A 14,088-nucleotide genomic window follows, 5' to 3' on the forward strand; every position below is an offset into this window, starting at 1 on the left:
TTTGTATCATCGGCAAACTTCGCTAGAATGCCCCTGGTTCCCTCATCCAAATCGTTAATATATAATGCGAACAGCTGTGGCCCCAGCACCGAACCCTGCGGGACACCGCTCGTCACCGGCTGCCATTCTGATAAAGGACCTTTTATCCCACCTCTCTGCCTTCTGTTAGACAGCCAATCCTCAATCCATCCCAGCAGCTCACCTTGAACACCATGGGCCCTCACCTTGCTCAGCAGCCTCCCGTGTGGCACCTTATCAAAGGCCTTTTGAAAGTCTAGATAGACCACATCCACTGGGTTTCCCTGATCTACCCTACTTGTTACCTCTTCAAAAAATTCTAACAGGTTTGTCAGGCATGACCTCCCTTTACTAAATCCATGTTGACTTTTTCTAATCAGACTCTGCTCTTCCAAGAATTTAGAAACCTCATCCTTAATGATGGATTCTAGAATTTTACCAACCACCGAGGTTAAGCTGATTGGCCTATAATTTTCCATCTTTTGCCTTGATCCTTTCTTGAACAAGGGGGTTACAACAGCCATCTTCCAATCATCCGGGACCTTTCCTGACTCCAGTGACTCTTGAAAGATCTCAACCAATGCCTCTGCTATTTCCTCAGCCACCTCTCTCAGAACTCTAGGGTGTATCCCATCGGGGCCAGGAGATTTATCAATTTTAAGACTTTTTAATTTTTCTAGCACTATCTCTTTCGTAATGGCAACCATACTCAACTCAGCCCCGTGACACCCTTTAATTTTTGGGATATTACTCATGTCTTCCACTGTGAAGACTGACGCAAAGTACTTGTTAAGTTCTCCTGCTATTTCCTTATCTCCCATCACTAGGCTTCCTGCATCAGTTTGAAGTGGCCCAATGTCTACTTTTGCCTGTTGTTTGTTTCTTATGTACTGAAAGAAACTTTTACTATTATTTCTAATATTACTGGCTAGCCTACCTTCATATTTGATCCTCTCCTTTCTTATTACACTCTTTGTTATCCTCTGTTTGCTTTTGTATCCCTCCCAATCTTCTTATTTCCCACTGTTCTTAGCCACTTTATAGGATCTCTCTTTTTCTTTAATACATTTCCTGACTTCCTTTGTCAGCCAAGGTTGTCTAATCCCTCCCCGGTTAATCTTTCTTTTCTTGGGAATTAACCTCTGTACAGTGTCCTCAATTATACCTATAAACTCCTGCCATTTTTGCTCTACTGTCTTCCCGGTTAGCCTCTGCTTCCAGTCTATTTTAGTCAGTTCCTCTCTCATGCCCTCATAATTACCTTTATTCAACCTTAACACCATTACATCCGATTTTGCCTTCTCCCTTTCAAACTCCAGACTGAACTCTATCATATTATGGTCGCTACTTCCTAAGGGTTCCCTTACTTGGAGATCTTTTATAGAGTCTGGTTCATTGCAAAGCACTCGGTCCAGAATAGCCTGCTCTCTTGTGGGCTCCATGACAAGCTGTTCCAAAAATCCATCCTGTAAGCATTCCATGAATTCCCTTTCTTTAGATCCACTAACATTATTTACCCAGTCCACCTGCATATTGAAGTCTCCCATGATCAATGTAACCTTGCCTTTCTGACATTCCTTCTCTATTTCCCGGTACATGTTATGTCCCTGGTCCTGACCACTGTTAGGAGGTCTATACACAGCTCCACTTATGTTTTTTTTGCCTTTGTGGTTTCTCAATTCCACCCACACAGACTCCACATCATCCGACGCTATGTCATTCAATACCATAGATTTAATTTTGTTCTTAACTAACAAGGCAACCCCACCCCCTCTGCCCCCCTCTCTGTCTTTTCGATAAGTTGAAAAACCATGGAGGTTTAACTGCCAGTCCTGACCCCCCTGTAACCAAGTCTCTGTGATGCCTACTACATCATAATCATTCACTATTATCTGTGTCATTAGTTCATCGGCTTTGTTATGTATGGTACGAGCATTCAGGTAAAGTGCCTTAATGCTAACTTCCTTATCATTAGAGATGTTGGAAGTCATATGTCCTAAGTTATCCTTGCTTTTTACTGTATTCTCAGTCTGCCTCAATTTTAAATCCGCCTGGAAACATGCTATCCTGCTGCTTATCTTGCCATTTACCTCCATACTCCCTGTCGCTTTGACTTTCCCTTCCCCCCAACTCAGAAGTTTAAAGTCCTACTGACCATCCTATTTATCCTCTTCGCTAGAATATTGGTACCTGATCGGTTCAGGTGGAGACCGTCCCAATGGTACAGATCCCCCCTGTTCCAAAACTGATGCCAATGCCCCATGAAGTGGAATCCCTCTTTCCCACACCAATCCCTTAGCCACGTGTTTACTTGCCTAATTTTCTTGTCCCTATGCCAATTGGCACTTGGCTCGGGCAGTAATCCGGAGATTATGACCCTTGAGGACATGTGCTTCAATTTCCTGCCTATTGCCCAAACAGGTCCTCCACCTTAGTCTTGCCTATGTTGTTGGTACCAACGTGGACCACAACAACTGGATCCTCCCCCTCCCGCTCCAATATCCTTTCAAGCCGGTCGGAGATGTCTCGCCCCCTGGCACTGGGCAGGCAACACACCATGCGAGACTCCCGATCCGGCTTGCAAAGGATACTATCTGTCCCCTAATTATAGAATCCCCTATAACCACTACTTGTCTATTAGCTCCCCCCTCTTGAATGGCCTTCTGGACCATGGTGCCTTGGTCAGTTGGCTCATCCTGTCCAGAGCCCTTTTCCTCATCCGAACAGGGAGCAAGAATCTCGTACCTGTTGGACAAGGTCAAGGGCTGAGGCTCCTCCACTCCTGAACTCCGGTTCCCCCTACCTGCCTCACTTACAGTCACACTCTTTTGTGCCTGATCACTAGCTGAATGTGAATGACTTAATCTCCCAGGTGTGACTGCCTCCTGAAACAAAGCATCCAGGTAACTCTCCCCCTCCCGGATGTGCCGCAGTGTTTGAAGCTCAGATTCCAGATCATCAACTCTGATCCGGAGTTCATCCAGCAACCAACACATGCTGCAGATGTGGTCACTGCCGTTCACAATGGGATCAGCCAGCTCCCACATCATACAGCAACAGCACATCACCTGCCCAGCCATCTCTGCTTAGTTAGTTAATTACTTACTTTGTACAAGTATGAGTTAGAATACCTTCTGATACCTCTCTGCTATAGTTTTTTTTACCCTAAATAAGGACTTGATGTATACACACACAAAAAAAACGAAGTAAATTTGGCATATTTACACAATCAATTTTAATCAGCTCATTTCTCAAACTTAAGAAAAGCGACCAACATATGTCAGATTTGAACCCAAATATGTCACTCTCAAACTTAATAAGAAATTCTTCTGTGTTCTGATAATTTTCTTCCCCAGTGACCCTACTATAATGTTACTAATTAATCTTGTTTCAGTACACCCTATGAGCGTTAAAATAGCTTTGTCTCTAGCTGATTCCATAACATATTATTCTAGAAAGCTGCCAGAAAATCCTGCTGCAAGCTTATCTTTCAAACAATGTTTGCCAATTTGATTTCTATATGAAGATTAAAGCTCCCAACAATTATATTGCCTTTGTGACAAGATCCAATTATTTCTTGCACAATGCTCTGTACAACAGTGTAACTACTATTCAAGGTCTACAAACTACTCCCAGCATTTCTGATCCTAGTTATTCTTTACTCATATTGATCCTTCTTTCTGATCCCTTAAACCAAGACATTTTCTCCTAATGCTTAATGTCATCCGGTACTGTCAGGATTACTCCTCTTCCATCTGTGCATCTTCTTGAAACATCTTCGTTATCTTGCAACTGTGTCTCCATACTGGCAAATATATATGACCAATTTATCTCTGCTGCTGATACTAGATTGTCCATTTTGTTACAATTATTTTGCACATTCAGAAAATAAATTTTAAACTGCTATTCTTTTAACCATATTCCCTGTTGCACTATTACCTCTGTCCCTTTATTGCTCTATTGTCTCTTCTTTTGAGAAGATGAATCTCACTTCAACAACGACATCATATGTAACAGATATAAATATCCTTTCCATTTTCCTCGTTCTTCTCAACTTATGTTAAGCTTATAGCATGGTTGACTACAACATCTTCCTCCAACACCTCTCTATCCACTCTTGCCAATCTGGATTGGTTTGCTTTCATCTCATTCCAGTATCTAACTATACCAAAAGTATCACTCAAATTGGCTTCTTTTACTGCTCCTGCATCTATACATCTGTGGAGTGTCAAGGATTTATCCTTTTCCCCATTATTTCTAATTTATGTGCAAACACTAAGTGACATTGCTAGATTTTACATATAGAAACAAAAAGTAAGGGCATTTAGCCTGCATCTATACATCTGTGGAGTGTCAAGGATTTATCCTTTTCCCCATTATTTCTAATTTATGTGCAAACACTAAGTGACATTGCTAGATTTCACATATAGAAACATAAAAAGTAAGGGCATTTAGCCATTCAAGCCTACTCTGCTATACATGATGATCATGGTTGATCATCAACTCAATAACCTGTTCCCACTTTTCCCCTATATCCTTTGGCCCAAAGAATTATATTTAACTCTTTCTTGAAAACATTCCACAGGGCTACCCTGTCTCTACCCTTACACTGACCCCTGTTCTGGACTCCCCCCATTCTTGCATCTACTAGTTCAATTTTACATAGAATTTTACATGTTTCTATGGGACTCTCCCATCACTCTTCTGAACTCCAGTGAATATAATCCTAACCGATTCAACTTTTCCTCATACATCAAGTCCTACCCAGGAATCAGTCTGATAAATCTTTACTGCCCGCTCTCTATTGTAAGAGCATCCTTCCTCAGATAAGGACACCAAAGTTGCACACAATATTCCAGGGTGTGGTCTCATCAAAGCCCTATACAATTGCAGCAAGACACCTCTACTTTTGTACTGAAAATTTCTCACTGGCGAACATAGCAGACCACTGAAGAGTCATCTGGATTCAAAACATTAGCTTGCTTTCTCTCCATGGATGCTACCATGCCTGTTATGATCTCCAGCATTTTCTGTTAACCTAGCAGTTGCCTTCTTGACTAACTGTACAGTTACCTTTGGCGACTGGTGTATGAGGACTTTCCTCTCTTTTAATTCATATCCAGATAATAATCTGCCTTCCTATTTTTGCAAAAATGGATAACCTCCCATTTATCCATATTATATTGCATCTGCCATACATTTGCCCACTCATTCAATTTGTCTAAATCACACTAAAGCATTTATGCACACTCTTCAGAGCTCACCCTCCCACTCAGCTTTGTGTCATCTGCTAATTTGGAGATATTACATTTAGTTTCCTTAGCTAAATCTTTAATATATATAATGAATAGTTGGGGTCCTAGCACTGATCCCTTCGGCACCCCACGAGTCACTGCCTGCCATTTGGAAAAATACCTTTTTTTTCTTGTCTGTTTTCTATCTACATCAATACATAAACGCCAATCCCATGTGCTTTAATTATATACACTAATCTCTTCAGTCAGATTTTTCAAAATCCTTCTGATAGTCCAAATAAACCACATCCACTTATCAATTTTATGAGCTGCATCCTTGAAGAATTTCAGTAGATTTGTCAAGATTTACAAATGGCATGAATTCTCTTTCCTAAGTCCATGCTGACTTTGTCCAATTCTGCCACTGTTTTCCAAATGCTCAGGCATTAAATATATTATAATTGACATTTTACAATGCTATTTTCCCCACTACCAATGTCAGACTGACTGGTCTATAATTCCTGATTTCTCTGCTCCCTGTCCCTTTAAATAGTGGGTTATATTAGCTACCCTCCAGTCAGTCTAAAGAATCTCAGAAGATCACAATCAGTAAATCCATTATATCTGCCCTTCATTCCCATTAATTTCCCTACTAATACCAAATTCTTTCAGTTCCTCCCTCTCACGAAACCCTATGGTCTCCAACATGGCCAGCTCCTGTTTGGGTACTCCTTCCTGAACACAGAACCAAAGAATGTGTTTACTTGGTTAGTAATGTCTTTGTTCCCCATTATAAATTCCCCTGCTCCTAACTATAAGGGACTTACCGAGCTTTTCCACTTTACATACCAATAATAACTTTTACAGTCAGTCTTTATATCCCTGTAAGCTTATTGTTGTACTCTGTATTTCCTTTTTAAATCAATCTCTGCCTTCCTTTGCTGAATTCTGAACTGCTGCCACTCCTCAGGCCTTTTTCTTTAGCCAACTTGTATGCCTCTTTCTTGGATCCAATACGATCTTGAATTTCCCTTGTAAGACATGGTTTGGCCACCTTTCTCATTTTACTTTTGAGTCAGTCAGGAATGGCTAATTGTTATAGTTCATCCATGCACTCTATGAATGTTTGCCATTGTCTTCTTATCATCATTTCTTTAGGTAATATTCCCCCAAACTATCAAAGCCAACTTACGCTTCATACAATCATTACCTCTTCTACTTTGATTCAGGATCCCAGTATCACAATCAGCTACATCTCTCCATCTTAATGAGTCTTAATGAGTCCTAATGAGGGTCTCACAAAACTAGACTGTGACAAATACATCAATGACACTGAGTTCCACCATACCATCAAATCTCTTAACTCCTAGACTTAAAATCTTCAGACTGCACATCCAATCTTCAGTACAGGCTGAGCAGACATTTCTTCCAATTAAGTGTTGGGAATATTAAGTTATTATTTTTGGTCAGTTCTCCAAGCTTTTCTCCCTGACTACTAACTCCATCCATCTCCCTAGCAACAGCCTGAGATTAAAGGAATCTTACTGCCACCTTAGTGTCACATTATATTCTAAGCTGAGGTTAAGACCTCAGATTTATGTCATCAATAAGACCAACCATTTCAATCTCCGTGATATTGCTTGACATTGTGTGTCTCAGCACACTTGCTGCAAAAATCATGCCTTCATAACCTCTAGTCTTGAGTGTTGCAACGCACTCTTGAATGGTCCATCATATTATTGCCTTCTTAAATTTAAGGCCACCGAAAACTCTGCTGCCCTGTCCTGCTTTGACCAAAGAGCTAATCACCAGTCAACTCTGTACTCTTTGAACTACACGGTTCCCTAGTCAAGTGAAATTTTCATCCTTGATTTCAAATTCTTCCAAGGTCTTGCTCCTCTCTGTTGCTGTAATCTCCTTCAACATAATTCTCTTACGGTGCCTGCACTCCTTTTATTTTGTACTCTTGAACACCCCATTTTTAATGTTTCATCATTTGTGGTTTCACCAATAGTTGCCTAGGCCCCAAGTTATAAGATACCCTCCCTAACTCATCACCCTGACTTAGATGCCTCTCAATGTAGCAAACCATACCGATGTGGTATTATTGGAATTGAGAACTTCCTGAAGGAAAATTTAAAAATAAGCCAGAATTTGACAAATGCATTTTCAATTTCAAATTTTAACTTTCTGATTCACTACAACTGAAAACATTACAAAACATACAGGCAAGGAGGCCACAACCTGTGGGTTTCAAGCATTACAGTATCTTCATATTCTCAGTATTGCAGACCTAAGTTCATTAAAAGTGAAAACCATATTAGTTTTGCGAGAATTTAATTAAATGTCTTGTGTATGTGGTCCTTATGGAAACTGACACGATTGCAAATATGATTCCAACCACATCTATTCTGAGATGAGAGAAGTGCAGCAATCCATTATAAGGCTGAAAAAAAAGGTTACAAAAATCATTAAATAGCTGAACCAGCTGTCAGCGAATGTCTTGGGTCCATGAAAATAACTAAACTATACTTAAATCAAACGATGTAAAGCAAATTAGCCATTTCTAGACACATTTCAAATGCACTCACTCATGAATCAAATACCTGTTTAGCAATGAATTATTTGCAATTTCCAAACAGAATTAACTCAGTTTGGTTCCAGAATCGGATAAGAAGTAAAGGTATGATCGCCTCATCTGAAACCTGCATACCTTGAAAATAAAAGAAAAGTTGCAAAGAACATTTTCCACCCTGCTCATCTAACTCACTGCTGTATAGAAATCTGGAATAGAAAAGAGAGGCAAAAAATGATGTGTGTGCACAAAGGCAGGTCGCACCTTTGCACAAATAATCCTTATTTAACATCAAGATTACATCATATGGTTCTTGTACTGGGGCCAAATAAATGTAGAATTTAGTGTTCCATCATTGGTGGCTGCGTCAACAGTTGCCTCGGCCCCAAGCTATGGAATATCCTCCTTATCTCATCATCCTGCTTTAACATACTTCTCAATGTAGCAAACTATCCCAAAATGATATTACTAGGATTGAGAACTTCTGCAAGAATAATTAAGAAATAAGCTAGAATTTGACTAATGTATTTTTAATTTCAAATTTTAACTTCCTGATTCACTACATCTGAAAACATTACAGTACACGCAAGGTGGCCACAACCTGAGAGTGTTGAGCATAACAGGAGTTCCATATTGTGCAAGTGAATTTTTCAACTTCATTTAACCCAGATAGTTTCTTCAGTACGAGCAGAATCTTCCAACTACACATTTGTCTTCAGTCAAAGAAGAATTTTCAAGTACTCCAAAGACAAAACACAAAACTGAAGCCAACACTTCAGTAGCAGTACTGGAAGTGCAGTTTTTCAAAAATATTAAGCAGACATCTCACCCATATGTAAAAGATTCCCTATACGATTCACAGAATTTACCAGTATTTAGCCCTCAACCATAATCACTTTTGAAAAAAAAGCTACCCAGTTATTATTTTACAGTTATTTGTTCGGATTTTTTTCTTTAGCACACACATTCATTATTTAGTCAGAAATGTACACAGCATGGAAACAGGCCCTTCAGTCCAACACATCCATGCCAATCAAATATCCTAATCTAGTTCTCATTTGCCAACACTTGTCCCATATCCCTCTAAACCCTTCCTATTCATATACCCATCTAGATGTCTTATAAATGCTGCAATTGTACCAGCCTTCACCATTTCCTCTAGCAGCTCATTCCATACATGCACTGCTCTCTGCATGAAAAAGATGCCCCTTAGGTTGCTTTTAAATCTTTCGCCTCTCACCTTAAACCTATGCCCTCTAGTTCTGGACTCCAATACCCTGGGGAAAAGACCTTATCTATTTACCCTATCCATGCCCCTCATGGTTTTATAAACTTCTGTAAGGTCATCCCTCAGCTGTGACGCTTCAAGGAAAACAACCCCAGCCTATTCAGCCTCCCTATAGCTCAAACCCTCCAACCCTGGCAACAATCCTTGTAAATCTTTTCTGAACCCGTTCAACTGGTTAGGCCCCTTTTGGAATACTATGTGCCATTCTGGGCTCCCTGCTAATGGGAAGGAGGTTGTGAAACTTGAAAAGCAGTGGACTCAGCATTGATCATTGTGGCATATTCCTCGTCACAGGCCTCCACCACCACCCTTGGTTGACTACCTTCAAATCAGTTCTGTATCCAAACAGCTAGTTCTCGCTATATTCCATGTGATCTAACCTTGCTAAACAGTCTACCATGTGTAACCTTGTTGAACGCCTTACTGAAATCCATATAGATCACGTCCACTGTTCTGTCTTCATCAATTTTCTTTGTTACTTTCTCAAAAAATTAAGACAGACAATTTCCCATGCAAAATAATTTCTATTTCTACTCCTCCCTAACAGTTTTTCTTTATGCCTTCCTCCAATCAATTCTTATTCAATATTTAAGATTTCAGCCAATTATTCCCAAATAATTACACTTGCAACTATCAATTAAAATTGTCTGAAAATGAATGTTTATAGGACAGTGTTGCATATGAAACTATGCTTTGTGTGCAAATATCTAGCTGCAATAATCTAGATTTATATGTCCCCTTCCCTAAATTGGAAACCTAAATATATAATCAGACTTAAGAGCAAGAGCATAGACACATTTAAGTCTAAGATTCATTGGTAGCACATTTGCCCAAATAGTGTCCAGATATAAGCTTCACTCCTGAGATTTAAGGATATATCCTGGGCTGACACCAATACACCATTTAAAACTAAGGGCTTATTTGGTCTCTCAACTGCACATAATAAAAATCCATAACACTTTTCCAAAGGCAGCATTCTCCTGGCCGATATTTAATATTCAACCAATACTGAAAGATTCAATAGCAAAAAAAGTGTGGATTCTGAAAATAAAAACAAAGTGCTGGAGTAACTCAGCAGATTTGGGAGCATCATTGAGTCCAAGACTCTGCAAGACTATATCGGATTCTAAACGTTAACTTTGTTCTGTCTCCACAGATGATGCTAGACCGATTGAGTTTATTATTTTCTAAAATTACCATTCCCTCATTTGTGTTCAAACTGACTGCCACATTACCTACGCTACAACAGTGACTACACTACGTGGACTTAATTGGTTATAAGGCCTGTAACTCGCTCGACTGGAATGAAAGCCACATTTATTTACCACTTTTCTTTCTTTGAAATTATAACTGCATGTTTAAGAAACCAGGTCTCAATAATACCACGCTGACACTTTGTGCAGATTAATCTGTGTCAGGGCCAGTTATTGTAGAGGCCTTGACACTAAGAGATTTTTCAACCATCTAACCCTGCCGGCGGAAGTGCCGTGAACCCCTCCAATTGAATGACATGTTGAGCATCCAATCTTGGCTCCCAGTCGGTACCTGAAACACCAAAGGACGATCAGGGCAATAAAATGTAAACCGAGGGCGGGGAGCTCGGCCAACAAGTTAGGTTGAACAGTCAGGCTAATTTGTACAAATAAAATATCAATCGGATAAATGGCTTGGGTTTTTTTTTCCCCATCATCAGGCATTTACCTTCACACGGAAGCGGAGGAGGGCGAGCCGGATGCAGTGGCTCATGCAGACGGGAGGCAGGAACCAGACTTTAGGCGGCGGGGTGCCTTTGTTCTGAACGTGGCTCATGATCTGCTGGGCCGTCTGCCTGTCGTTGATCTGTTTCTTCACCCATTCGTGGAGGCGGGGTTTCTCCAGCGCGCCGTTGAAGAACACCACCAGCTCGATGTTGCCGCTGAAGCAGGCCTTGGACAGCGAGGCCAGGTAGCTGAGCATGTGGTTCCACTGGCCGCCGCTCACCCAGTCATTGTAGAAGCCGCCGTACAAGCGGTGCAGGCAGTTCTCGGCGTCCACCAGCAGGCGGAGCGGGGTCTGCGGAGGCCGGTTGCGGCCTCCACCCACCAGGCTCCCCCGGGCCAGCTTCTGCAGCTCCACCGGCACCACGGCGCTGGCGCAGTGCTTCTCGATGTACTCCTGAAAGCCCTGCACCCCCATGGCCTTCGCTTGCTCTGGATTTCTCTCTCACTCGCTCGCTGTCCAGGTAGAAGGCAGCTCCGGCCGGCCCAGGGAAGGAAGGCCGCAAGGAGGAGGAGAGAGGGGGGGAAAAAAATAAAAAAAAACAGGAACCGGGGAAAGGAAGGTTTGGGGAAAAGGGGAGGGATTGGGGGAGAAGTTTCGGGAGTGCGGATCACCGGCGCGCCTCCTGGTCCGAGCTGCGAGTGGTGCAAGGAGGCTTTCGATGGGATTTGACCGCACTTTGCCAGTCGCTGAGAGTCACCGCACCGATCGCCGCCATGTGCTGTTACGGCGCCATGTCTGTCAGAGCCGGCGCGCAGGCGCACTGCCCGCGTTACCGTGACGTCAGCGCCCCCCGCGCCGAGGTCACGTTCAGGGGCGGCTGTCAATCAACAGGAGCAGCGGCAGCAGCAGAGCACCAAGAGGCCCCATTGAAGCACGAACTTCACCTCTGTAAAGTTAAAATAAACAGTGCACCACAATATCACTGCATACCCCAGTATCAAACTTGCTTTAGTGACTTTTCAGATCACAACACTTTATACCTGTTAGAAATGCTCAAGTGGTCTGCCTGGCAGGAAGTAAGAATTAGAGCCCCTCTGCCAGCATCCATCAAGTATTTTGCATCAATTTTTAAAATGTACAGCCCAAGACCTTTCGTTATAAAGCAAAATGTAATGCCAAGCAACAAGGGCATGGTCAGTAACAGCAGATAATCTAAATAAGGGTACTCATGAAGACACAATTAGAGGGACACACATTTTGAAAAGGTAGAGGGCATCTCAGTTGTTGGAAGAGGCTAGCCTGTGCTGAGATTTCTGAAAAATAATGAGTTTGAATGTGGTGCAAATTAGGAAGTAAACAGCAGAGCTTTGGCTGGTCTCAATTATAGAGGATAGAATGTCAAAGGCCACCAAAGAATATTGAAAAAGTCAATAGATAGTGGTAGACAGCAGATGAACTGAGACGGGCAGTAGATGAGCAACTTTATGGAAGTGGAAATAGAGAGTGGTAGAGGAAAGATACAACTGAGTCTCATTAGCATCCTGTAGAAATTGATGGCAACTCTGGCAGTATCAGTGGAGAGAAATCAGTTAACATTTTATATCCAATGGCTGGAGTTTACAGTGACTATACCTGAAACGTTAACTAAACGTTAACTCCACTGATGTTGCCAGACCGGCTGAATTTTTCCAGCAATTTCTGGTTTTATTTCTGATTTCCAGTATCCGTAGTTCTTTCAATTTTTTGTTTAGATCGGGTAAGATTGAGGTTTATTCTGGGACCCAAACACAAACATTGTTGGAAGTGCTTTCTGTTGGAAATAAATGCTAATATCTATAAAAATATCCTAAATACAATGTCAAATAAGTAATAAGCCCATCTCAGCAGTTGCCAAAATCAAAAACTTAATAGGATTGGCTATACAGCCTCTCAGCCTGGCTCCACTGTTAACTTCAATTCCACTTTCTGTACTCCCCAACTTAATTCCCTTTAACGTTTAAAATACTGTGAATCCAAGTCTTGAATATAAACAAAAAATAAGCATGGATAGTATCCAGCTATAAAGGATCCCTAAGATTCACAAGCCTAAGAGAATAAAACTTCACATCACACTTCCTAAAATGGCTGACCTCTTGTCCTGTGTGTGTCACCTAGTTCCAGATTTTCTATTTTCCAGAGTTCCAGAAATAGTGTCAAGTCCTGTATAATTGTTTCAAGTTTTTCCTTACTCTGTACTCCAAAGCAGGGCTTGGTTAGCTCAGTTGGCTGGATGGTTGGTTTATGCCAACAATCTAAGTTTAGTTATGGTTACCACCAAGGACTCTCCTCAAACTCCGATTAAATCACCACTAGTCATCTCTAATCGGACAGCAGCCGTATGGTGCAGTAGGACTACAACAACTTTACCTCACTCCAACACTGTTCCAATAAAGATTTGTCTTCCAAACAGCTTGCTGTACCTATTGGTTAATTTTTTCTGTAATTCATGATATTCAAATCTTAATGAATACCAACATTTAGTAGTTTTCACTGAAAGCATTTTTTGTATTCTTTGTACCAAAGCAAATGACCTCAGGCTTCCTCATATTGTAATCCATTTTCCTGACAACTAAATCACCCTTCAGTGTCTAAAGTCTTCTGCAAATTTCACTTCCATAGCAGTGCCTGTTCTGGTGGTATGATAACCCGTAACATCTAAATAGCAGCCACATTGCTCCTGGCACACCATGAATATTATGGTAAAAGCACAGATGTGTTGTACAAGTACCAGAAACATGTAGAGTGGGAACATTGTGATATCAAATAGCATCAATTGCTGATCTGATCCATAAAATGTCATTTTAAATTCCCAGAGCCTTGAATACAGAGGGACAATGAGGGTCTTGATTAGAAATCCCTGCCCAAACCATGTGTCTTCGCTTTTCACAAGATTAGCAAGGAGCATTGTCGAAAGCAGCAGCATCTCACAAAATAATTGACTTAACAATACCATGTCCTATAATTATACATGCTGCCACAGAGCAGGGCAAAGACAGTGCAGCCAGTGGCCAGGAAGATCATTATGGCCCTCCATTTCTATACCATTCGGATCTTTCCAGGTAAGAGGTTGAACAAAGAACTGTAAAATGATGGCATTGGTCTAAAATAGAGTTGACAAATTATCTTCATAGCAATGAAGCATACTTCACAGTTTTCTCTCTCAGCTGAGAGCAAAGAAGTGAAAAAAAAAACTATGGCAAGGAACTAAAGCACGTGGCTTTGCGAGACTAGCA

The 14,088-nt window shown here is 41.3% G+C and overlaps 1 protein-coding gene across 3 annotated transcripts in view; it reads right to left on the reverse strand.

The window, feature by feature from the left end:
* LOC122558990 (constitutive coactivator of PPAR-gamma-like protein 1 homolog) overlaps positions 1-11,606 on the reverse strand; it is a 139,032-nt gene extending 127,426 nt beyond the window's left edge. For all 3 annotated transcript variants that reach the window (XM_043708020.1, XM_043708019.1, XM_043708021.1), the window contains exon 1: positions 10,817-11,606. In XM_043708020.1, the coding sequence (XP_043563955.1) occupies positions 10,817-11,290 (474 nt within the window). In that variant the 5' untranslated portion in view covers positions 11,291-11,606. The remainder of the gene's footprint in view (positions 1-10,816) is intronic.
* Positions 11,607-14,088: the final 2,482 nt, after the last annotated feature.

Source organism: Chiloscyllium plagiosum, chromosome 18, assembly GCF_004010195.1.
Source record: "Chiloscyllium plagiosum isolate BGI_BamShark_2017 chromosome 18, ASM401019v2, whole genome shotgun sequence".
Lineage (NCBI taxonomy): Eukaryota > Metazoa > Chordata > Chondrichthyes > Orectolobiformes > Hemiscylliidae > Chiloscyllium > Chiloscyllium plagiosum.